The sequence below is a fragment of the Phodopus roborovskii genome, unplaced genomic scaffold, assembly GCF_943737965.1.
Source record: "Phodopus roborovskii unplaced genomic scaffold, PHOROB, whole genome shotgun sequence".
Lineage (NCBI taxonomy): Eukaryota > Metazoa > Chordata > Mammalia > Rodentia > Cricetidae > Phodopus > Phodopus roborovskii.
The window spans coordinates 35,555,001-35,582,067 of NW_026126525.1; the positions used below are offsets into that span (position 1 = coordinate 35,555,001).

General features: G+C 35.9%; 1 protein-coding gene across 1 annotated transcript in view; it reads left to right on the top strand.

The window, feature by feature from the left end:
• Positions 1-27,067, top strand: part of Pds5a (PDS5 cohesin associated factor A) — a 94,175-nt gene that overhangs the window by 34,789 nt on the left and 32,319 nt on the right. The window contains exons 6-17 of the mRNA XM_051198426.1: positions 166-292; positions 1,489-1,569; positions 5,010-5,150; positions 6,557-6,672; positions 7,293-7,387; positions 8,434-8,579; positions 11,953-12,104; positions 13,330-13,443; positions 17,044-17,125; positions 17,848-17,896; positions 18,742-18,881; positions 22,737-22,852. Coding sequence (XP_051054383.1) covers positions 166-292; positions 1,489-1,569; positions 5,010-5,150; positions 6,557-6,672; positions 7,293-7,387; positions 8,434-8,579; positions 11,953-12,104; positions 13,330-13,443; positions 17,044-17,125; positions 17,848-17,896; positions 18,742-18,881; positions 22,737-22,852 — 1,359 coding nt within the window. The remainder of the gene's footprint in view (positions 1-165; positions 293-1,488; positions 1,570-5,009; positions 5,151-6,556; positions 6,673-7,292; positions 7,388-8,433; positions 8,580-11,952; positions 12,105-13,329; positions 13,444-17,043; positions 17,126-17,847; positions 17,897-18,741; positions 18,882-22,736; positions 22,853-27,067) is intronic.

A 27,067-nucleotide genomic window follows, 5' to 3' on the forward strand; every position in this document is an offset into this window, starting at 1 on the left:
GGAATGGTGGCACTTAGGAGTACTAGGAGATGCAATCATAGCTTGAGTTCAACCTGGTTTATGAAGCAAGATCTTGTCACTAACAAACAAAAAGTATATGAAAGAAAACATACCCCAGGGAACTTTGTCTTTCTATATGCCTTAATTATTTTCCCTTCTTTTTAGCAATAGCCACAATAAGAAGGTACAAATGCACATGTTAGACTTGATGAGTTCTATCATCATGGAAGGTGATGGAGTTACTCAAGAATTACTGGATTCTATTCTTATCAACCTCATCCCCGCACACAAGGTCTGTATAGTATCAAGATATTACAGATCAGTTTACTTAAAGAAACCAGTTACTGGCTTTTGCTCATTTGTAATTTTATATAATTCCAATTCTGACCCTAGAATGAATTATATTAGTCTTAAATCTATTATGTTTAGAGATCTATTGTTAGAAATATTTAAAAGTTTTTTTATTTGCTTTTAAAAAACATGTATGAGTGTTTTACCTGTGCACTATATGTGTACAGTGCCCACAGAGGCCTGAAGAGGGCCTGAAGTTATAGATAACTGTGAGGCACTATGTGGGTGCTGGGAATCAAACTCCTGTCCCTGTAACAGAGGCCAATGCTCTCAACCACGGGCCTCAGAAATAACGTTTGTAGTTCCTTTTTGAGAGGTACAAGATGAATAATAAGATTGTATCTATTTCATAGTTGAGAGATGTTAACAGGTATTCTTTAAAACAGTTGTTTTTGTTTTTTCTCCCCCAATAAATTATATATGCCATGGCTACCATCTTTCTTAGATCCTTGAATTTGTTAAAGTACATTGGGACTTAAGAATAGTATTCATTATTTCAGAAATAGGAGATCTGAATGTGATGGCTCACACCTTTAATACACTAGCTTGGGAAACAGAGGCAGACAGATCTCTGAGGCCAGCTTGATCTGTACAGTAAGTTCCAGGACAGCCAGTGCAACATATTGAGATGCTATCTCAAAAGGAAGGGATCAGGCAAATAAAAATATGGTTGATCAAGGGCCTTCCCCACCCTTCCTTTTTTGCAGTTTAGGAATTTGAATCTAGGGCCTCATAAATGTTAGGTGATTGGTCTACTATACCACTGAATCACTTCCCCAGAACTTTTAAAGAACACATTGATTAAACAACGAAATATTTAGCATTTGGGTTTGGGGAAGGAGCTTGTGTTTAGGATAATGTGTTTATAAGTTCGTGTTGATTAACATACAAACTTAAAAGCCTTAACATCTCTTTTAGTTTAGTAAAGCTTTATATAGATTGGACTTTTGACTGCCTGTCTAATGTATTTTAGTATTTGATTTGTTGAGTTCATTTGGCTGGCATCTGTGTAAAACCTTGAATGAAATTCACTTAATTTTTTTCCTGTTTTGGTTGGTTTGAATAATTAATTGTTCAAATGATGCTATCTCATCAGTTCACCAATTCATTTATAGCTTTGCATGATTTGTTTTTCAGAACTTAAATAAACAGTCCTTCGACCTTGCAAAAGTCCTGTTGAAAAGGACAGTCCAGACTATTGAAGCATGCATTGCCAATGTATGTATTTCTGTATACATTTATTTCAGAACTCTATGATTCTTGGGGTATTATGTGAATTTATTAGAATCATTCATATACAGATATATTTCTCATTTAAAAAGAAAGTTTTATTCATAAAATATGAAAACTTACATGTAAATATGATCACAATTGGAGAAATGTAACATGACCATAAAAATATCTTTAAATTGGCATGATAGATATGAATTTAAAATAAGACTACATTTCTATCCCCTCTTCTGCATCTGTATTCATACTTGTCCTGTCCCTCTCAAATATGTGAAACCTTCACTTTGTCTCTTTATCCTTTCCCTCCCTTTAGAAAGAAGGGTCTCATTATGTAGCCGTGGCTGGCCTAGAACTTTCTAGGTAGAGCAGGCTGGCCTTAAAGATCTGACTGCCTCTCCCCTTATCTGTATATATTTTCCTCTTTGTGTCTTTTGGGTCATTTATCTGAAACTCTTTTCCTTCCTTCCTTCCTTCCTTCCTTTTTTTTTTTTTTTTTTCCCCTTTTGGTTTTTCAAGACAGAGTTTCTCTGCATTGCTTTGGAGCCTATCTTGTAACTCACTCTGCAGACCAGGCTGGCCTTGACTCACAGAGATCAACCTGCCTCTGTTTTACCAAGTGATGGGACTAAAGGCATGCACCACCACCGCCTGGCTCTGTTTCTTTAGTAGATGTTTATAAGTATATATTTTAAAAGACAGTGTGTGTTGTGAGGGTAACCTGTTCTCTTCTTTCATCATGTTATGGGCAATCAAACTAAGCTCATCAGGTTGGTGAGCAGGTGACTGCTCTCCAGCCTTATAAATAGTGTTTTAAAAACATTCATTGATAGCTAGACAGTGGTGCCTCATGCCTTTAATGCCAGTATTTGGGAGGCAGAGGCAGGAGAGTTTCTGTGAGTTCAAGGCCAGCCTGTTCTACAAAGCAAGTTCCAGGACAGCCAGCGCTATACAGAAAAACCTTATGGGGCGGGGGAGCAAACTTTGTCATACACCTCCCTCCCAAGCACATATACAAGCACGTGCATCTATTAATTCCTGTAATGGAAAATTTTTAATTAATTGAACATAAATCTGTTCTCTTTTCAAAAGATGAAATTTGAGCCGGGTGGTGGTGGTGCACACTTTTAGCCTCAGCACTCAGGAAGCAGAGACAGGCTGATCTCTGAGTTCAAGACCACCCTGGTCTGCAGAGTGATTTCTAGGACAGGCTTCAAAGCAACGCAGAGAAACCCTGTCTTGAAAAACAAAACAAGACAAACAAACAAAAAATAGTAATTTGATAAATTTAAAAAAATAAAATTTATTACCTTAAGTAGTTTTACAAATTTACTCATGCACAGCAATTGGTCTTTGTTTAGCTCCATGTTTTATCTCTATTTAAAATACAAATGAGGGGGGTTGGAGGAAGGGGTGAAGGGAGAATTTTGCTAAAATGAAATAAAAATTAAAAAAACGCAAAATATAAATTGACACATAGTTATTTCCCTATTGCCTTGTATTAAAGGTTTATCAGTGTTTTCCTTTACAAATCATCTTTGAGAATGCAACAGTATTGTGAAATTACCTTATAAAAAAAAGAAGAGGGGTTACTAATTTAAATAGCATAAAATTGCTATGTCTGTTATTAAATTAAGATTATGGTAGGTTACCTTGAATGCTTTGTTCTCAGTTCTGACATACCCATCAGTAAGTGTTAGTACTCAGGCATCTGTACTGGCTTGTCCTTGGGGTTCTGAGAGGGTATACCCTCAGCTGCAGTCACTAAGCACCACCTGTGCACATTCACTATGTTCCCTTTTAAAAGGGCCCTGCTTACCTTCCATCCTCCTCTCCCTCTCCTGTCCCTCTCTCATTCCCCCTCCCCCCTCTGTTTCTGTGTCTCTCTTTCTCTCTCTGTCTCTCTCTGCCTCTTTCCTCTTTCTTGTTGCTCCTGTCCCTGGAGGTTTGTCTCCCTCCTCCCCTTTCCCTAATAAAAAAGCCCTCCACTTGAACTCTGTCGAATGGCATCTTTCGTGCCACTTTTTAAAAGTAGGTTCAAGATGCATTTCTATGAGTATCGTCCATGCTTACTTGTGTGTATACATACATTGTTTTATATGTATAGGTGTTTTGATTATGTGTATGTCTGTGTACCATGTGTATACCTGATATCCATATGGGTCAGAAGAGGGCATCAGATCTCCTGGGACTTGAATTACAGATGGTTGAGAACTGCCATCCTAGAATCTGAGTCCTAAAAGACCAGTTAGTGCTCTTGACTGCTGAGCCATCTCTAGCTCCATTTGTGTATCTTTTAAGATTGTTTTTTATTCTTTTCAAAGGTTCATGATAAACATGAAAAATATTCTTACTCATAATTTATCTTGCTTTTCTAAAGAAATACATATAACTTTATGGTGTTCAAATCAAATGCTGATTTGCATAGAACTGTTTTTGTAAAATTTTGAAATGTAGTTCCCAGCTGGAGAGTGGCTTAGTAGTAAAGAGTGCTTACTGCTCTTCCAGAGGACCCAAAAATCTCTTCCTGATATCCATGTCTAGTAGTTCACAACTGCCTATAACTCCAAATCCAGTGGATTCAATGCCCTCTTTTTGCCTCCATAGCCCACACATAACCACGAAATCTATAAAAAGGACATTCTCCTAAATGTATATAGGAGGCATATGTTTGTGTAAGTGATTAGGGTTTTTTTTTTTTTTTTTTTTTTTTTTTTTTTTACCTCTGGATATTAAGTATCCTTTTTTTTCCCCCTCCTTCAGTATTCTTTTATGTATCCAAGTACCTCTGCTGGAGGGGGTGTTTGCACTTAGTAGTTTCTTTTGGAGACCAGAAAATGATATCACATCACTTGGAACTAGAGTTACAGGCAGTTATCAGCCACACTTAATAGGTTTTTGGGACCTAAATTGGGTCCTCTGCAGGAATAGTCCATTCTTTTAATTGCTGAACCAAAATTTTAAATTACCAACTAACTTTCATGTCTTCAACCTTTATTTTTATCTGATTCAAAATGTATTTGACTTTCACTAAATCACTAAACTCATAAAAAAAAATAGAATAATTTTTAAGTAGAAATCAGACTTTAAATTTTTTTAAATGCTGAGTGGTTGCTTTATAAGTGTCCCTTTAAATTGTTTTATTATAATGAAAATTAAGGTTTTCAGAAATGTCCTTATTTTTAACACAACCAATAATCAGTGTTTTAATTCATGATTTGATATTTGGAAGTTTGTTTCTTATTTAGATGTTTATCCTCTTAGATATTAGTAATTTAATAGGTAATCTCTGTCATTTCTTTCAGTTGTATGTGTAATGCTCAGTCATTGTTTTCTTTGCATGTATATTTATAGAATATTGTTTAGTTTTTTTTTGTTTGTTTGTTTTTTTAAGTAAAATAACACATCTTTTATTGTAATATCTCCTCTAGTTTTTCAATCAAGTCCTGGTGCTGGGAAGATCGTCCGTCAGTGATCTGTCCGAACATGTATTTGATCTCATTCAGGAACTTTTCGCTATAGATCCTCATTTGTTGTTATCTGTCATGCCACAGCTTGAATTCAAACTAAAGGTACCCTTAAGGCTTTACAGGGGGAAAAAAAGGTGTATTTTGAAAAATTTTCATTATTTCTAAAGGAATGAAATACGAGTTTAGTTTATTTTAGCTATATGACATCATAACATGCCTGGTTGTTATCTGATAGACATAGTGACACAGATAAAGTATTGTTGTCTTTGAAATTTACGATACTCAGTATTTTGACTTTAATATTTATATTTAGATACTAAATTAATTTCCTTTATAAATAATGGGTTTAGTCATTTTTATGCCTCATCAGTATATTAGGGTACACATACAACCATACACACATATACACATATATGCACTAAATAAGTAAATGTAATATTAGAAAAATAATTGATAAACCATTAATGTAGAAATTTTTAATCTTTGTGCCATTCATTCTTTAAAATGGTTATTATCAGTTCAACATACATCTTCATAAGATAATAATTCACTGTGACTTGGATCAGCACACCTGTATATAAGCAACAACAAGCCATTTTACTCCTGAAGGCCATTCCGAATTCACTTGAGGAACATATGAAATCTTACAATGAGGACTTTATATCAACTTAACCGTTTGGTTTAAGTAGTTTATAGATGTAAAATCTCACATAGTTGAAATGACTATGGATCTGCAAATGTAGCCACTCACAAGTAATGCAAACTTTTTATATTCTACTGTTTGACATTTAAGACATTAATATTTTCTTAGACGGTTAGTGGGGTTAACTAGTAAATTTTGGATGTACTAAACACTGGTTATCTCTCAGCATTGTTTTATTTTGCTTGAGAGAAAGTTTTTTTTTTTTTTTAATCCATTTTGTTACTAATGTGCTAAAGCCTTAACATAATTATCATTTTACATTTGTTAAAGCAAATGCACGTATTTTATTCCCACTGCCTAAAAGCTTTCTGAGAGTGATTAGTTTTGAATTTTCATTTTCCTTAGAAGTGTTGTTCTTTATCATGTTTTCTGGTCAGTGGAAAATCATTGTTAAAACTGTAGACCCAGACCTTAAGTGTTCTGTATTCATAGCATGGGCTGTATTCATAGCATGGAATCTTTATGAAGGAAGTTTACTAGGGCAGGAATTATTTGTCACTTTGTCATTTGGAATTTTTTTGAAGTTGTAGACAATATGAAGATATAATAAAATGCTTATATTTGTGTAAAGTCTTTATAATCAGTGTATGACTTGCAGATAAGATGTAAAGTAGGCATAAATTAGCAATCGGGAAGATGTAAGGTCATCAGGGAGCCATGCAATCTAACATGGAATCAGACAAAATTTCTCATAGTAAACAAAAACATGTAATAGTTCACATTATTCATCATAATAGTTGACATAAAATTGTTTCTACTTGGGAAGTAAAGTGCAGGCTTCCTTCATTGTGTCTTCTCTTTGTAGAGCAATGATGGTGAAGAACGATTAGCTGTGGTTCGACTTCTAGCAAAATTGTTTGGCTCTAAAGATTCAGACTTAGCAACACAGAATCGGCCTCTTTGGCAGTGTTTTCTTGGGCGGTAAGAAAGCATGACTTTTGAATTGTGTGTGCTCTCAGAGACCACATGATTAAACATTATATATATACCAAACATTAATTGATATTGTTGACATCTGTGTAGTAATGCCCTTTTGAATAAATTGTGGAACAAAGTAAGCATGAGTGTGTGTAATGTGTGGCTGTGTTCTGAGTATGTAGCAACATTTCAAGCTTTTAGTATTAGTAGGTCTGAAAAATCTGTCTGAATTGGATAACATATTTATAATAGTTTTTGTTTTAATGTGGTAAGCACATACTGTTTCCAAAGTGTTTTCATAGAATTATGTATATTTTTCTATCTCTGTCTTTGTCTCTGTACATTATGTAGCTCTGATTGACTTAAGCTCCACCTGGAGACCATGTACTGTCCTTGAACTCATAGATAGCTGTACCTTCCTCTGCCTCCTGGGATTAAAGATGTGAGCCATTATGAACAGTTCTTTCCATTATAATCAGTTATTTTATTTTCCTTAGAACACATTAGCTATCAGTACATTAATAGTTTCTACTCAGTAACCATTGTTTATAAACACTTTTATGTTATACTCTTATAAATAATTAATTTGCCTTATTGATGCTTTTCAATCTTTTTCTACTTAGTTTTAATGACATTCATGTTCCTGTGAGATTAGAAAGTGTGAAATTTGCCAGTCACTGTTTGATGAACCACCCAGATTTAGCAAAGGATCTCACAGGTAAGCTCCCTGGTTTATTACACATTAATTAATCACAAAACATTTCAAATGGGGGTCAGTATCTAACTCTAGTTTCCAAAAAGGATTTGATTCTAGGATGTCTATGTCTACTTTGTAGACTAGGAAATTATTTCTGGTTTATAAGATAATATTTTGTAAAAAAAAAAAAAAAAAAATATATATATATATATATATATATGTATGTATCGGCCATTTGGAAGTATTTTAGAAATCATAAGTTGAGATAATATAAGATTTATGACATTTGTATTATATATAAAAGACCTATGTTATTAAATATACTAATTAGCATACCTAATGTGTGCAAAAGAGGGGACTATTTTCTAGTTTAGATTGTAACTTTTCATTATTCAGTTTAAAGTAGTTAAACCTACCTATTGGGCAATAGCAAATAAAGTTTTTATCAGCATGTTGCTGATAAAAGCAAAGAAATAACTTGTTTTCATTTGTATTATAATTTATTTAGAAATTTAAAGGTCATTCCGTTTCATATTTATATAACTGTATAAATATATGTATATGTTATATATATCACTTGTCTCATGCACATTTGTACTGCTTTTTAAAAAATTTTCATTTTATGATCATTATTGTTTTACCTGCATATCTGTCTGTGTGAGTGTCAGGTCCCCTGAAACTGGAGTTACAGACAGTTGCTTACTGCCATGTGGGTGCTGGGAATTGAACCCAGGTCTTCTGGAAGAACAGCCAGTGCTTTTAACCACTAAGCCATCTCTCCAGGCCCTGTACTGCTTTTTTAAGTCTTAATTTATAGATGAAGTTTCAAAATGTAAAATTGGTACTATACTGTCATTTGACTTTCCACCAGAATAATTATGATGTGGCCTGAAGTAATAAGCATAGTTTTATGAATAGGGAAGGCTACTTAATTATGTCTAACAGGTAATAGTCATCTTGTATTTTGTAATCATTAATGCAGACAGCGCTTAAAGCTTTTGTCTTATTCTGAATCATGATAATTTACGAAACTAACATTTAGCTTAACTGTTCCTTTTTAATCTTAGAATATTTGAAAGTTAGATCACATGATCCAGAAGAAGCTATTCGTCATGATGTCATTGTTACTATAATAACAGCTGCTAAAAGAGACCTTACTTTAGTAAATGATCAGTTACTTGGCTTCGTCAGGGAGAGGACACTGGATAAAAGGGTAAGATCAGGGAGTGTTGCTTTTCTCTGATTTACTGTGTTCAAATTGTTTGCTATTTGTGTCTTGCATTATAATACCAGTTGCAGCTTTTCTGTGTTCAGAATAACACTAAGTACAGAACTATTAGCTTTGGTTTTTTTGTTTGTTTGTTTGGTTTTTTTTTTTTTTGGTCCTTGAGGCAGGGTCTTTCTGTGTACCTTTGTAGACTAGGCTGGCCTGAAAGTCATAGAGATAGATCTACCTGCCTCTGCCTCATGAGTGCTGGGACTAAAGCCATGCTCAACCACTGCCCAGTGAACTATTAGTTTTAATGTTTCGTGCACACTAATTTTGGAGGCAGGGTCTTACTGTAGCTCGCCTGGAACTTACTGTGTAGAATATGCTGGCTGCAGACTCACAGAGATCTGCCTGCTTTCCCATGCGTAACCTTTGCTTATCTTTATGAATGAGTATGTTTGATTCTGTATCTTTTCATATTATGTGAATGGAGTTTTCGTTTCTTTTTTTTAATAACTTATTTTTTATTTTATGTGCAATGGTGTTTTGTGCATGTATGTCTATCTGAGGGTGTTGAATCCCCTGGTACTGGAGTTACAGACATTTGTGAACATCATGTAGATTCTGAGAATTGTACCTAGGTCCTCTGGAAGAAACCACTGAGCCATCTCTCCAGCCCCAAGGGAATAGATTTTTCTTATAGCATTCTCATATAAAGGAAAACTAGGAAAATGAACTAATTTGATTTTCTGCACATTTTAGTTTGCAAAAGTCATGTGTGTGTATGTACTTCTTATTTATATTTTTGCATAACTTAGTTTGATCTGTCATTCATTCAGTTAAAAGAGTATCAAAATTCCTAAAATGTAGTTTTCATAATGCCTACTAGGCTAAGTTACTTACTTTATTTTGCTGTTTCTGTCATTGGATGCAGTTAGAAACATGGGCTCATAAGGAAAAGGAATGTTTTAAACTACAGTAGTTACTAAGAAGAGATGAGTCAGCCTTAAGAAAGAGTCGGACTTAGCTAGGTGTGGTGGTACATTCCTTTAATTGAGAGGCTGGAACAAGCAAAGGTATCTGTGAGTTCAAGGCCAGCCTGGTCTACGGAGTGAGTTCTATGACAGCCAGGACAACTCAGAGACCCTGTCTCCAAAAAGAAAAAGAGCCATCCTTGTTTTTAGGAGAAATTCCTATATAGTGTGTTGATTTGTTTGACATTGTAAAACTATTTTCTAAATATGAATAGTTTAGGTCTGGTTTTAGGGTATACAAGTATATTTTTACATGCTACCAGAGGTGATCTTTATCTTCTTATTTTTAAAATAACCATGTGGCAGATGTTGCAAAAGAAAAGGACACTAACTTGTTTAATGGTGTCAATAATTAAAACTTCTGATGGTTGGCTTTTATTTTTTTTTTATCTTAATTTAAATTCTCATGTAGTGAGTTCACATTTACTGAATCTCCTCTTAACTTGCCATTACCTGTCAAGGCCATTGATGGTTAGTGTGATATTTCTTCCTTTAAGAAAAATACTCCTTTTATTAATGTTTATCTCATTTTCAGAAAGAGGTAAATCAAATTGCTCTTCCTGGCTACATGATTTGATCATACATTACTATACAATTTTAGTTCAGGATTTTAGTTTATTAAGTTAGTTTTGCATCCATTTTAACACTTTTCACTTTTGGAAGATGGGGAACAGGAATTTTAGATTTCACAGCTCTCATTTGTGAGTTTGGTTCTACGTTAGAAATTTAAGAGAAAATACTGACTTAAAATCAGCTATGATGGGGAATATCCTTCTGTGTATATGTTTCTCTTATTGGTGGTGAATAAAACACAAGCCATTAGCCAGTAGAGGGAGGAAGATAGGCAGGGCTAGGAGAAGAGAAGGACCAAAGGGAGATGCCATATAGGGGCCTGGAGCATAGGATGCACTAGGCGTTCTCTGATAATGCCATATAGACATACACAGATTCGTAGTTATGGGTTAATGTTTAAGAGCTAGCCAATAAGAAGCTTTAGCCATTGGCCAACAGTTTTATAATTAATATAGCATCTGAGTGTTTATTTGGGGCAAACAGCTGTGGTATCAGGTGGGACAAGAAATTCCAGTTACACAACTAGAATGTTTTCTCTCCCTCACCCCCCTTTAAAATATACTTTAAAAAAAAAAAAAAAAAAAAAAAAAAAAGAAATTGTTTTTGTATCCCTGGATCAGGCTGGCTTTAGACCTACAGGCATCAGTGTGCCTCTGCCTACTAAGTTCTAACACTTAGTAGGCAGAGGTTTTTCATTACCATGCCTGGTCTTTTTTCCCTTTGCTTTTACAGATAGGGTCTTGGGGCTAGAGAGGTGGCTCATTAGTTAAGAGCATTGGTTGATCTTCCAGATGTTGAGTTCAATTCCCAGAACCCACATGGCAGCTCCTAACTGTAGTCCTATGGAATCTGTTGCCCTTTTCCGATGTGCATACATACATGCAGACAAAACACTCATATATGTTAATTCTATAGCTCAGGTTAGCTTTCACAGCTAAAGATGACCTAGAATTTCTGGGTCTCTTGTCTCTACCCATTTGATGTTGGGATTCCATGTGTGCAATGATAGGAATCAAATCTAGGTTTCTATGCATGCAAAGCAGGCACTCTTCTAACTGAGCTACATTCCCAGGCCCCAAACTTTTTAAAAAAATTTATTATTATTATTATTATTATTATTATTATTATTAGTGTGTGTGTGTGTACATGTGCATGTGTACATGCGTGCGTGTACATGTGAAGTCTTAGGATTCCATGTAGGTCCCAAGATTGATTATCAGGCCACCAGGCTTACCAGCAAGTGCCCTTACTTGCTGTACTACCTCTTGAGCCCCAATGTTTGCTTAAGCCTACATAGTGAGGAAGTTCACCAAAGATAAACAAGAACTTTCTCACCAACTTTGCTTTTCCAGAATTCTTGATAGTGAACTTTATTTTTATTCACAGTTAAGTTCAAGGGTATATAATTAAAAACTAACACCATAGCCTTTTGTGTACAGAATAAATTATATAATTTACAATTTTAATTTTTCCTTTTATTCACATCAATATATAATTAAGGAATTGAATGAAATCTGTACTTTGCTTTGTTTGAGGAGAACTAAACATTTGTTAGGTTATATATCAGTACTGCCCTGGAAAATTATGCAGTAGCTGGTATCTTATCAGGAGAATTTGTAAAATAGTAAAGCAGTTTGGCATAGCTGCCGGTGAGAAGATCCACTGTGCTGCTTGGATGCACACAGTAACTACTGCATAGCCTAGTGCAGCCATTGCTGATTTGCATATTTGAATCTAGTTTGCTCATCTCATAAGTGCTATTTTTCTAGTGGCGAGTGAGAAAAGAAGCTATGATGGGTCTGGCTCAGCTTTATAAGAAATACTGTCTTCATGGTGAAGCAGGAAAGGAAGCTGCAGAGAAAGTCAGCTGGATAAAGGACAAGCTTCTGCACATCTACTATCAGAATAGCATCGATGACAAGTGAGTCTGATAGTTTGACAAAACTGCTTTTCATTTGTAAATACTCTATTTAATTTTTACCTAATTCATTTCTAAATACAAAAATAATTTTCTGTATATTTGTGCAGATTCTTCCCAAGATTGTAAGTAGCATAAAGCAGTAAAATACGTGTGGACTTAGGAGTGAGTCAGGATGGATGGAGACAGAAATCTGGCTTCTGCTTGTAGTTTTCATTTATATCTACTTCAGGTATATAAAATAAGGAGGAGTAATAGTGCCTTCCTTATGGGGTTGTCATGTGGGAGTAGATACTAAGTAAGTGTAAGAACACCCAGGCCCAGTTTTGTAAACCCCTCTCATTGGTTTTCTTTTTGCTAATACTGCTACAACCAGTAGATACATTTTTCTCTATTTTTAAATGCTAATACTTGGGTTTTTATAAATATTTTACAGTGTTTTGTTGAATTAGAGTGATTGACGATATATATATATATATATATATCATCATTGGTAAATGAACTATTGTGGTTTAATAAAGATCAGGATAAACAAATAGGCCGAATAGGTGTTTATTCAGGGAGAAATAACTTACAACCTAGACAGATGAACACCAGCAAATTCCACATGATGCTCTCATTCCCGGGCTCCTCCTCAGACCTAGTTCCACAGGTCACTTCCGCCCTGGGGAGTGGGGGGGGGGGAGAGACATTTAAGAAAATGGCTGGTGTTCTGCACACTTGTAATCCCAGCACTTTGGAGGCTTAGGCAGAGGTTCAGTGCAAGCTTGACCTATACATAGCAAGTTTGAGGTCAGCCTGGGATACACGAGACTTGTTCTATTTAAGAAAGAAAGCCAAAACACCAATCTCTCCCTCCCCCAAAACTGACAGAGAATAAGCAGGAGCAGAGCTCATATCCAAAATCCCAGCACTAGGAAGGACTGAGGTAGGAGGATCTCCATTAGTTCAAGGCGAGCCTATGCTACAGTGTGAGACCCTGTCCCCTTGGAGTAACATTCAAATATTGCAGAACAAATGTTTTGTGACAGATTATGAAATTAGACCCAAGTACAACTAGATGTAAAATAACTACTGTGTCTGTCCCAAGAGGAGTGACTGTATTGAAGCTTTTTGTTATTTGTGTACATAACTCTCACCATCCGTGTAGTACCTTTATACAAAACGGTTAAATTGACTTATCACTTCTTAAATAGCATAATTGTTTTTGTGTGTTTGTTTTCCATAGACTGTTGGTAGAGAAAATCTTTGCTCAGTATCTTGTTCCTCATAACCTGGAAACTGAAGAGAGAATGAAATGCTTATATTATTTATATGCTAGTCTGGATCCAAATGCTGTGAAGTAAGTTACTCATACATTTCCTAGGTGGGGTTTTTTTGTTTGTTTTTAAATATGAGGATCTGTGTCTTTGTGTGTGTTCTAGTGTTCATTCACACTTTTGGTAATAATGTCAGTAACATGGTTTCAAGTATTTAATCAGTCGTATCCAGATTGATATGTATGGGTATTTAAACTACCAGCCTTGGCTACATAGTGAGTTTAATGTTAACCAAGATATTTGAGATCTTGACTGAAAAGAGACAGACATACAAGTGGACCAGGGTGAGAAGCAAACCTTTAGTGCCAGCACTTAGGAGGCAGAGGCAGGTGGATCTCTGAGTTCAAGACTAGCCTGGTCTATAGACAAAGTTCCAAAACAGCCACAGTTGTTAGAGAGACCCTTTCTCAAAAAGCTAAAAGAAAACAAACCCACAAGTAGAGTAGGAGTATAACTCATTGCCTGACATGCTGGCATGCATAAAGCCTTGGATAAATCATTAGACACACACACACACACACACACACACACAAACAAAATGCATAAAACACCACAACTTCAAACTTACAAGAAAGTTGCGGGAATGGTAGAGCACATTTGCCATTTGTACATTCTATCTAAACATAAATTTTTTTTAATGTTTGAAGCGATATGTAGTGGTCTTTACCACTAAATATTTCAGAGTTATTTGTGAATAAGGATATTCTCTTACATAACTTTTAAATGACTAGAATTTTAAAATTTGGAGCTGAAGTGTGGTTAAGAACAGTTGTTGCTCTTCTAGAAGTCTGAATAGTTCTCAGCACCCATATCTGGCAATCCACAACTGCATGTAATTCCTGCCCTTTGAGGGCATACATAGAATATAGGAACATAAATAAAATTAATCTGTGAAAAAAATTTACTATTATACAATAATCTACTGTGTTTAAATTTCCTGTTTTTCATATATTCCTCAGGGATACATTTTCTACTATCTACTATTATATAGTTTTTCTTTTTTTTCTTTTTTCTTTTAGATCAGTTGGCATAAAAATCTAGTTGCTATGAGCAGTTTTCCCTCCAGCCTGGTCCCACAGCCACGTCAGCCCCCAAATAACACACAGAGACATTATATTAGATGTAAAGCTGTTGACCTGTTACTAGCGTTTCTTAACTAGCTCTGTCTTAAATATTAACCCATTTATATTAATATAAGTGTTTCCATGTGGTCTTATCTTGCCAGAGATCTAGTTATTTTGTAAACTTTGTCTTTAGTTTGGGTTCTACTGTTTTCTTGTTGGATTGAAATTGTGCGTATTCAGTAGACTCCATGAGCTTAATGCTGTGGCCTTGAGACATTTCAACAGGTGTTATTCATCCTTTGAACGCTTAATGATGGAAACTAAGGCTCCTTTCAAGGGGCTAAATCCTGCTACTCATTGATACCATTTATATTTCTTCTCTCCCCACCCCTGTCCCTTTCATCAGGTTCTTTTGTAGCCCAGGCTAGGCTTTAATTTGATAGGTAGCTGAGGACACCCTTTAATTCCTAATTGCAATGCTGACATTATAGCAGACTCTTTGAATACACAGTTTATATAGTGCTCGGGATGAGACCCAGAGCTTGTTTGTGTGCTAAACAAGTGCTCCACTGCCCATCAGTCCTCCATTTATTTTTATTTCTAAATAGCTAGTTATGAGTACTGAGTCACACAGTAATTCTTAAATGTGCTCTTGACAACTGGAATACACTGGGGGGTTTTGTGTGAGGTAGGTAATCTCTTTTTTTCTTGTTTGCCTTGATAGGGTCTCTTGTAGCTCAGGCTCGAACAGACTAACATTGATCTTCCTGCTTTGGCTATGAAGTACTAGGGTTACAGGCATGCTCCTCCATGCCTGGAGACACTTGAATTCTTCATTTTTCAGTCTTTGTGTGAGTGTATGTGTCCGTGTCCATGTGTTCAAATGCTTGTGTGCAGCAGCATGTATGTTGGCATCAGCGCACACTGTCAGTTGTTAGTCCCTGCCTTCCACCTTATTTGATATAGGATCTTTTGTTCACTTGTAAATGCCAGTCTAGCTAACCCTCAAGCTTATGTCTGTGCCTCCTGTGTCATCATAGAAATATTGCTATTATTAGCATGGATTAATGCTTTCCATGTATACTGGGATATGAAGGCAGATCTTCATTTGTGTATAGCAAATATTTTCCTCTGAGCATTCCCCTAGTCTAGCTTTTTTTTTTTTTTTTTTTTTTTAATTATATGTTTTCCTCCTTCCCTTTCCTCCCTCCAACCACTTATGTATCCCACCCTCCTTATCTCCTTTTGAATTCATGGCCTCTCTTTTTTACTTGCTATTGGGGGGGTGTTAAGCTCACACGTACTCATGTGCGCATGTATGTATGTATAGATAACCTGATTAGTCTGTTGAGCATTATTTATATGTATATGATTTATGTATGTATGTATATATGTGTGTGTATATGTATGATATATGTATATGATTGACCACTTGGACAGGCTTGTCCCTAGGGAAGACTATTTCTCTCCTCTCAGCATTTCCTTAGTTGCTTATCGTTCTTTGTCAAGGGTAGGCCCCATGAGATTTCTCTCTTTCATGTTAACATGTCTATAGGTGATATCCTTGTAGGTGTTTTTTAGGCAGGCCTATTGAGATAACTGTTGGTAAAGCTTTTTTGTCCATTCTAAGGTTCGTTCCTGGTCCTCTAGCTCCTAAAATATTTCCACTCCCTTGTCTGTGATGTTCTCTATGTCCTATTACCACAGTTGTGTTGTAGATGTGAAAATTAGGGCTGGTAACAACAGAGCGCCTTGTTCTTTGCATTTTGATTGGTTGTTATTTTCTTAATGGTCTCCATCTGTTGCAAAGAGAGGTTTCTTTGATGAGGGATGAGAGTTACATTTATCTATGGGAGAAATACTTAAGATTACAGTTAGGAATTATACGAATATAGGTAGTGTGTTCATTTCATCACCTGGCTGGGTTTCTAGTACCAGGCATGATTCTCCTTTTGCAGGATAGTGATAGGAGAGTTGTTAGTTACTAAAGAGATATGAGTGCAACTATTACACCTTGGGGCTATTGTGCCATGGTAGTTGTAGTTCATAGGTATCACAGCTACATAGAACTATAGGTTTGCTTCCTTCCCTTGGAAGCTCATGTAGCACTTTCTGGTACTGTGAAAGCTAGTCCTTAGCAAGCATCAGCTGATTGTTTTAAGCAGTCTTCATCACTCATAGGTATGTTTTCCTTTATTGTTTATTCATTGGTGGTGTATTCCAATTTCCATATGCCCTCCAATTATCCTCTGTACACTGGACTTTAATACCTTCACATTTCTGTTTCTTTGATTAGACCAGAACTCTCTAGCTCCCTCTGCTTAGAACTAAAGCTTCTTTGAATGTATGACTTCACTGGCAGGGTCAGATAGATCCTTTGAACCCAGACATTCCCTCTCAGTGGTAAAGTGCCTGTGTAGTACTAAACCTCCTTAAATTCTAATTAATTGTTGCTTAAAATTTTTATGTAGGAATATAGGAGTAGCATACTTAACTCATAAAGTTGAACAGTTTGCAGTGTTGTTAAATATATTTTTTCATGTTTATAACTATGTACAGAGCTCTCAATGAAATGTGGAAGTGTCAGAACATGCTTCGGAGTCATGTGCGTGAACTATTGGATTTACACAAGCAGCCTACAGTAGGTTTATGATTTTTGTTTTAATTCACAATGAAAATCAGTGTTTTTTTTTTTTCTGTAGTACAATATAAAGAAAGAATCTCAAAGTATATTAATTTACAAATGTCAGCTAAGCAGTTTTCAGAGGTAAACTTCCTTTTTAGTTTGTTTCTTTCTCCTTCTTCAGTTTTTTAGCTCAAGTTGGTCTAGAAATCACTGTGTTGCCTGGTTTAGCCTCAAGTTCCCGACAGCCTTCCTTTTCTCAGCATTTGCTTCCTGAGATTTTAGTCATATATCAGTTACTTTTCTTACTGTGGTGACAGAACATCCAACAAGATCAAAAGGAACGTCCTGAAGGAAGGGTTTGTTTTGGCTCACAGTTGTAGGGCACAGTCCACCTAACCAGGAAGGTGTGGCAGGAAGAGTGTTAGTCGGCTGAACATGTTACCAAGGCTGGATTCCTGGGCTCAAGCAATATAGTCCGTCACATTCTACCATACCTTGTTATTCAGGCTTTTAATGTTTTCCTGTTCACATCTCTTTTCCTTCTTTTTTTCTCTTAATTTGTTGCTTTTCTACTGTTCCTTGCTAGTAGCAGTCTCTCTCTCTCTCTCTCTCTCTCTCTCTCTCTCTCTCTCTCTCACACACACACAAAACAAAGAGGGAGGTTAGCCATAAATTCATCATAGACTCTGATGAATACAAATGACTAGTTGTTCTTTTGTTTTTGTCTTAAATTTCAGTCAGAGGCTAACTGTTCTGCCATGTTTGGGAAACTGATGACCATAGCAAGTAAGTATGTTTATTTACCCAATGAGCATGTAGTAAATACCAAACAGGCTTTTTTCATATTTACATTATTTGTATGACTGTTTTGCTTGCATATATATATATATATATATATATATATATGCATCATGGATGTGCTTGTTCAGTTCTCTGGAACTGGAGTTACTTATAGATGCTTGTGAGCCAACATGAGATGCTAGGAATTTAACCTGGATTCTTTCCAAGAACAACAAGTACTATTACCTATTGAGCCATCTTTCCAATCCACTTAAAACATGTTATTAATTTAAACAATGATACTATGAATAAATGTTAAGATAATCCCTAATTTTGCTTTCTTTTAATGGTTCACCCATATTTATTTTGTAATATTTCGTGTTTATTTTTAATTATGTGTATGTCTTTGTGTGAGGATATGCACCCGGGGAGTGCAGAGTCGTCAGATCACCTGGAGCTGGTGTTCCAGGCAATTGTGAACCACCTGATGTGGTTACAGGGTCCTTTGCAGGAACAGTAAACACTTTTTGTTAAAAATAATTTATATATATATTTTTTATATGTATAGTGTTTTGCTCTCATATATGCCTGTTTGAGGGTGTCAGATCCCCTGCAACTGAATTTACACACAGTTGTGAGATATGATATGGGCACTGGGAACTGAATCCTCTGGAAGAACAACCAGTGCTCTTAGCTGCTCTCCAGCCATCTCTCCAACAACCCCCCATCCTGACCCTCACAGTAAACACTCTTGACGGCTAAATCATCTCTCCGGGCTCTCATCAGTGTTTTAAAGATACTTTTGGTGTAGTTATCTTTCTTTTCTAATATTTATTCTCTTCATTTTATAGAGAATTTGCCTGACCCTGGGAAAGCACAAGATTTTGTAAAGAAATTTAACCAGGTTCTTGGTGATGATGAGAAACTGCGGTCTCAGTTAGAATTATTAATCAGTCCAACCTGTTCATGCAAACAAGCTGACATTTGTGTGGTTAGTGAATTATGCTTTTATAATTTTTTCTAATAACTTGGAGAAATTTGTATCTTATTACATATATTTCTGTGACTTTTAACTGTATGGTAGATGCTAAATTGCCTAGTAATATATCCAAATACAACTAAATTCTTCTTTCTTAACACTCTCCAGCCATATTCCAGGGTGGGGAAAGTGGCAGGGAGGAGGCATTAGACCTGAGTCAGAGAGACTGGTCCTAAGAAATGACCTAGATAAAATACTTTCACTTAAGAAATGGAAAAGAATGATTTAGAATGTTTCAAAGTGTATTCTTCTTTTGTATTTGAGCAGAGAAACAAAGTCTGTCAATAATTTAATTATAGTCCTGTTGCCATACAGGATTCATTTGTTGAAGAAATACATTTCTTTGTAGGCCTCTGTCTTCTTGCACTCCTTATCAGTATTCTAGAAACTTAGGGGAGAAAACTTTATTTGTTCATGTGTTCAGCATTTAATGCTATTATGCATAAGATATACATTATGCTAAAGTTAGGCTAAAACATGAATAAAAGATTAGCATTTTGGTTATTTATTTTTACTTTTGTTCTGAAAGGGACTAGAGTTGATAATTTTTGAAGTATGTAATGGGGTATTAAAGATTATAATAGATGTTCTTACACAGTGGTCTATGAGTATAAAACAGATTTTACTGACTGGGGAATCTAAAGAGATGAGTGTGTAAGATGATGTGCTGCAAGGCCCACTTAGAGAAGCAGAACTCTTCTTTGTCCAGGTGCATCTATGGGCCAAGTGTCCTGGTATTTTCACCTTTACACTTACCTGAATAATTGGTTGCTTTAAAGATTTAAAGATGAACTGCTTTGGTACTCAGAATTAATAGTACTGTATATTGTGAAGGGAAAAGTAGGGAAAAAAGGCAAGGCAAGGGAAAGGAACCGGGGGAATGCAAGGGAAAGGTAAGGTAAAGGTAAAATAATGACAGGAAAGGAAGAGATGGGAAAGGAAACAAAAAAGCAAGGCAAGGGAAAAGAATTGAAGGTAAGGGGAGAGAAGTGAAATTGTAAGGTAAAGGAAAGAAAAGGGAAAGAAAATATTGGGAAACAACAATGCAAGCCAAGAAAATGGAAAGGATTGCAGCATCTACTTATATAATTGGATTGATGAAATAAAATGACTTAAATACCCGTGAGAGTATGTGGTTTAAAGTTTTGCCTGTAAGGACAATGAAATGTTAAAGGACATTTTTCATGCTTCATTTCATAGCAGGGTATAGTGACTAAGTTCCAAGTAGAGCCTATATCTCATCAGCATGATAGTGTCATCTTTGCAGGAACCATTGCAGGGGCTCATGATCATGAGGTGCCTTTGGTATTAATATACAGAGCATGAAGATCTGAATTCAAATGCCCAGAACCCATGTAAACTATGGTGCAGGCTCCTCATCTCAACACTGCAGAGGCAAAGGCAGATCTCTAGTCATAGGCGTGCACATGCACAACAAACACATAATACAAAACAAACTAAATATCCCTACACACACGCGCGCGCGTACCTGAAATCAAGGGGTACCTTTGATTTGAGAAGAAATAGGGATATAACTTGTATTTGAAAACAAGAGCAATAGCATGCATCCCTGGGTTGTTAAGCCAGAAATATTTAATATGTTTCAAAAATAGATATTAATGGGCCGACTTCCACAAGCTTTCCATGGTATATTCCTATGTACATATACACAAAATAAATAGATATTTGTAATTTTGAGAGCCTGATAATGGTTCCTGCTTTTCTCACTTTTCTATTAGCTAGTCCTGTGTAACTTGTATATATTACTTAAATCACCCTTGTAATTATATGTAAAGTAGAAACACAAGACCCTGTGAGCTGCAGGATTTAGCAGGGTGGCCATTGTACCATGTAGCACAGTAGAGACAAGAGGAAATAGTTATTAGAGGCCAGCATTAGTGTGTCTTACAGAATAAAAAATAAAGGTGAGTGACAGCTCATGTTTGTGACCCTAGCACTTGGGAGGTGAGGAAGGATTGAGAATTGGAGGCTAGTTTCTTAAAACCCTTTCTCAACAATTAAAAAAAATGAAACAACAGATACTTATGGAATTATTAAAATACACACTGTATCTTCAGAAGTCTAAATTTATTTTTCCCTTGATCAAGTTTATACTTGTATTATATGATCTCTTCTTACCCAACTTGTAGATTAGGTGAAAGAAATAGGTCACTATTTTGATAGTGAACACAACGTGGTAAGTGTTCTAGTAGAATTACATATTGAAGGGTATCACTCACCCCAGAGGGGTAGAAACAGGTCAGAGAATGACTTACATAAGTGATTCCTGATATGGGTCTTAAAGGATATTTTGAAACTAGATCATTGTGTCAGGAATGGTTTTACATTTCTAGTAATGGTGAATGAACACTTGAACACTTCTTTTTAAAAATAAAAGATGACTAGGTCCAGTGCTGTTCCTCAGTGGCAAGCTCCCACCTGAATTCAATTCTAAACTATAATGAGAGGGAAGAACTGACTGCTGAAGTTTGTCTGTCCCCTGTCATATACATGCAAGTTATAGAATGCATGCATCTGCATAAAACACTCACACTAGTAATAATAAATAAAATGAAATTTAATTTAAAATGGGAGATGACTTGTCTGTGAATGGTCTGAATTAGCACGTGGTTGATATGCATTAACACAGTTAAATCACCTGGAAGACCTAGAGATAGTTGATAGAATACTGCCATCTTTGTACTTAGAGACATTTACTGTTTTTAGTTCATGAATTCAGAATGGTAAGTAAATCTTCACATTATCAAAATTCTGGAAGACTGCATGTTTCTATTTATCTCTTACTTGTGTTTTTGCAGTATTGAAAAGCAGTGCCATTCATACAACTTTGTGTGTAGCCCCTCTCTCCTCATTTTGTGGTTTGGTTTTTTACACCCAGTATCCCTGGCCTAGGCTACTCTGAAGTTCCTGGGCTTGATGCTTCTGGAGGGTCCATAGTAGCCATTGTGTATGTGCTATATAGCCCCCTCTCCAAAAGTTTTAGTTGTGTGTGGGTGTGGGTGTCTGTGGGCAAAGGGATGAGTAGGTCAAAGGATTCAGTTTTCTTCTACCTGGAATTCAAACTCAGGTGGTCATACTTGGCAGCAAGACCCTTTATCCTCTGAGTCACCTTGTTACCCTTTTAAAAAAAAAAATTAGGGCTGGCTTAATAGCAGGTGAGCTCATACTGTTCTTGCTGAGGACTAAAGTTCAGTTCCCAGAGTTCACTTAGAGCAGCCCACAACTTCCTGTAATCTTTTACTTTTATGGAGAGAAATAGCTCTGATACTGTCCTCTGACCTGTAAAGATCCTACACTCATGTGCACAAACCCACACTGACATACATACTTGCATATGCAAATATTGTTAATTAAGAATGTAATATTATTAAAGGAAATTAATTGAAAGAAAACACAATATTCTATTAAATTATGAAATAATAAAAAAGTTTATGCATAACCAAATTAGAAATTTTTTTCAAAAAAGCATTTGATCCCAGGAGGCAAAAGCAAATGGATCTCTGAGTTTGAAGCCAGCCTTGTCTATAGAGAAAGATTCAGGAAGGGCTCCAAAACTACACAGAGAAACCGTGTTTCAACAAACAAACAAAAAACACATTGCATCCTTTCTTTCCACTGTCCAGATTTTACAGTGATTGCTTACTATGTATATTTTAGGGCCTAAAAGAATTTTTTTTCATTTCTTTATGGTTTTAAATTTTTCAGTGCTTTTCTACCTATAGATATTCTTATTGTGAAAAACTATATAATGATGAAACTTAAAGTAAGACTTTTTTTCTTCTATAGAGAGAAATAGCTCGGAAACTTGCAAATCCTAAGCAGCCAACCAACCCTTTTCTAGAGATGGTCAAATTTCTGTTGGAAAGAATTGCTCCTGTGCATATTGATTCCGAAGCCATAAGGTAATCCATGAAATGTGTGCAGAATAATATATGTTCATCCATAGTCATGGTTGTGAGTTGAATTGCTGGAACCACCATTCAAATAGAAGGATGGCCTTTGTAGCTTTATATATTAATGCCTTATATTTTCTATGAGTTCTTACATTTAGATTTATTCTGTATGTGCTAATTTTTAAAATCCTGGTTTGTTCTGTATGATTAATAATTGAGTTTTCTTAAGCATTTTAGTGGTCATGTTATGTTATGTCTGTTTTATCACTGTGTACTTCATGTGTGAGAACAGAATGGAGTATTGAAAATGAGGACTTGTGTTTTTAAAACAATCCACTTTTTTTGGAGACAGGGTTTCTCTGTATTGCTTTGGAGCCTGTTTGGAACTTGCTCTGTAGAACAGGCTAGCCTCAAACTCTCAGATAACCTCCTGCCTCTGCCTCCTGAATGTTGGAATTAAAGGTGTGCGCCACCAAGGCCCGCCTTCACATTTTATTTCTAATGATTTCCTTTGTAAATTTTTGTGAGTGATTCTGTATTGTAGTGGTAATTGTCTTCCATGTTGGCATACTCTGTAGCATACTCACTGATTCTTAATGGAGATCTATCCAGATCTGAAGAAGCCACTAATTATTTCCCTTCTCTGAATCATTTCTGTCATTGTATTAGAAAGCATGTTATGCTAGTTTTCTAGGGTTACCATAACAAAATAACATTGGCTGGCAGGATGTATAATAGAATTTATTTAGTCATGGTTCTGGAAACTAAGTCTTCTGGAAACTAAGTCTCAAGGTCAATGTGACATCAACATGTATTTTTTTCCAAAGCCATTCTCCTCTTTGAGACAGGAGAGCAGCTTCTTGATACTTTTTCAAATGGTCTTTCCTTTGTGTACCCAGGATAAATAAGTGTCCTACTCTATTTATCTTTTAAAGATAGTAGGCATCCTAGTTTAGCCTCATCCATATGATTTCACTTTACATAATTATTCTTTAATGCCCTGTCTCCAATATAGTCACATTCTGAGTTACTGGTGGCTAAAACCTATGAGTTATAGAGGAGCAGTTCAGCTTAGAACGTGAGTTTTACTATTACCAAAGTAAGACATCCTGATCTAATTTCCTTCTTTGCAAATAAATGAATGAATGAATGAATGAATGACTGAATGAATGCATGTATGCATGCATACATACATGGAATAAGCAAGGCGATGATGGCACACATCTTTAATCACAGCACTTAGGAGGCAGAGGCAGGAAGATCTCTGAGTTTGAGGCCAGCCTGGTCTACAGAGGGAGTTCCAGAATTGTTTTCATAGCTACTGAAAAACAAAACAATAATAACAAAAAGGAACAAGTGTTTTTGTTCTTAGTTTCAAAAAAAATGTAGGTATATTATTTCTTGTAAGTGTCCTTTGATCTGTACCATTTACTTCCCACTTACCCTGTCTGGTGTGTATGAGATGAATTCAGGGCCTTTCCCGTGCTGAGTGCATGTTCTTATCAATCAAGTCTGGCCTGGCTCTGTAACATCACAGTTTAATGAGTAGATTAAAGATACAATGTGGTAGGAATGTTAATTCTGAAAAGGATGTGCAGTTGCATCAGGAAATTTCACAGGGTTCATTATGTCAGCAGATTACTGTTGTTTGAGTCCCAGTGTACAAAATCTTCTGAAAACTGAAAAAATTTTAGTAGCATCAGGAGTTGTTTGATCTCAGATTTTGGTTAAGATTTCTAGCAGAGTAATTTTATAAGAGTGCCTTGTGTATTAATTTCTATGAGAAAAAAAGTGCCAGATAGCTGGGATTGGTGGCCTTTAATCTCAGCACTTAAAAAGCAGAGGCAAATGGATTCCTTTTAATTTGTGGCCAACCCGATCTACATAGTGAGATCTGGGCCAGCCAGGAATACATAGAGAGACCTATCTTCAAAAAAAAGTCATTCCTTATATTTAGCCAAATCTGCAGAGATATAAATAAAAGACTTACTGTTTTGACTTAGTGGGTAAAAAAAAAAAAAAAAAAAACTATACATAAAGTACATAGTGCTCCTAGTAAAATTTAAGTTATATAACCCAACTGTGTGACTGGATGTGTTATAGAAAGCTCCAAAAATAAGCCATACATCTGATGAGTGGTAAAAAGTACAAATTATAGGAATTAGCCAACTAAGGACTCCCAGGAATATAATCCAGTATACTGGTCTTGAGTCTATGGGTTACTTAGGTGCTCTGAGCTTGATCCCCCCCATCTATAAAATTAGCTATGATAATTACTACTTATTTAAGTTATGGAGAGGTTTATATGCATACAAATGTCATTCATTTAAATAATACATAAAAGAATTTAACACACTTAGCATATCTCACACTTAACATGTCTTGTGTATTATACGTGGCTAATATTGGCATTTGTTTTAGGGGAAAAGTAGCAGACAAAAAGGGGGAAAGGAATTAAGTATTTAAATAGGCTGGCACTGGAAGTCACTCTGTGTAGCAGGCTGGCCTCAAATTTAGATATCTGCCTAAGTACTGGGATTTTAGGCAATTTGACACCACTGTCGAGCTATTTAGGTCTCTTGAGGCAGTGTCTTACTATATATCCGTGACTGACCTTGAACTAGGAACTTGCTATATAGACCAGGTTGGTCTTGAAATTAGTAACTTCCTGCCTCTGCCTCCTGATGATTACAATGATAGGCTCAGGTTACCCACCATGTATAGCTTATGAAGTAGGGTTGTAAAAGAAAATATTAGTCAGGTATAGTTTTATACTCCTTTAATACTAGCACTAAGATAGCAGAGGTGGGCAGTTCTCTGTGATTTGGGAGCTAGCCTGGTCTACATAATGAGGTCCTTTCTCAGAATACAAACAAAAAGAAAAGATTGAGAGTAACAGAAAATTATCCATGTTGAAATTATTTAAAAGTGTTAGAATTACAATAGTCATTGTAATGGTGGTTGATTCCCAGGAATGAAAATAAAATTAAAGTGGAAAGAGGTGAAGAGAAAGAACTGAATCACAAAGAAATATTGATGTCATCAAATTATGAAGATATTTTATAGGAGGAATGGTTATAAAGTAGAGTATTATGAATGATTTTTATGTAAGCCATAATAAAGGTTAAGTTAATGTGTTGTCTGAATACGAGAAGGTGCTTTCCACCAACTTTAATGATTGGAATTTGATCTCCAGGATTCACATGGTAGACGAGAACTGTTTCTTCCTTATTTGTGCTGTGGCATGTGTGTGGTCACACACTGATACATGATAAATAAATATATGTAAAATGCAAGAGTTCTGGAAAGATAGTTCTATTCTGTAGTTAAGAGCATATATTATTCTTTCCTTCCCTCCTGCGCCCCCCCCTTTTTTTTTTTTTTTTTTTTTTTTTTTTTTTTTTTTTTGAGGTAGGATCTCTCTACATGGCATTGGTTGGCCTCAAACTCATAGAGATTGACTTGTATATGCCTCCTGGGTATAGGATTAAAAATGAGCATTACCACTCCAGGCTTAGTTTATATACTGTTCTTGCCAGGGAATCCATGTTCAGTTCCTAGAACCCCTAACGGGCAGCTGATAACCATTACCTTTAAGACATCTAATGCCATCTTCTGGTCTCTGCATGTGACACATATACATAAAAAATAAAAGTCAATCTTTAAAGAAAGAGAAGAAAGAGAAGAGACTAGATGGTAAAGGGCTCACAGAAGTTAAATGAGTACTAAAAAAAATCTCTGCTAGCTTAAGAAAGAAGGGAAAAAACTATGGCCTGTGCATTTTCTCTGGGATACCAAAGGTGAATCTAAGGCTTGGTTGATTCACAAAGACTCAGAACTTGCTCCCCAGCCACAGCTATATTGTGTGCTACATAAATAAGTGCTATTACTTTATTGAGCACAGGAGACTGCAGAAGTGCAGTACCCCTCATCTACACTGGTGGTTGAGAAAATCTAAGGGGTAAATATTTCCCACAAGCACAGGCACTTTCAAGTAAAGGAGAAAATGAATTTGTGGCAAGTTGAGTATGTATGGAGAAAAAACTTTGGATATGTTTAATAGACTTTTGAATATTTAGATTTCATTTTTAATTTTAAGTGTGTGTCTTTGTTGGGTTAGAGCAGTTGAGTAGTCCCCTCAGTGGCCAGAAAACGGTGTCCAATCCCTTGAGCTAAAGTTATTATGGGTAGTCATGATGAGGCACCTGACATAGGTTCTGGAAC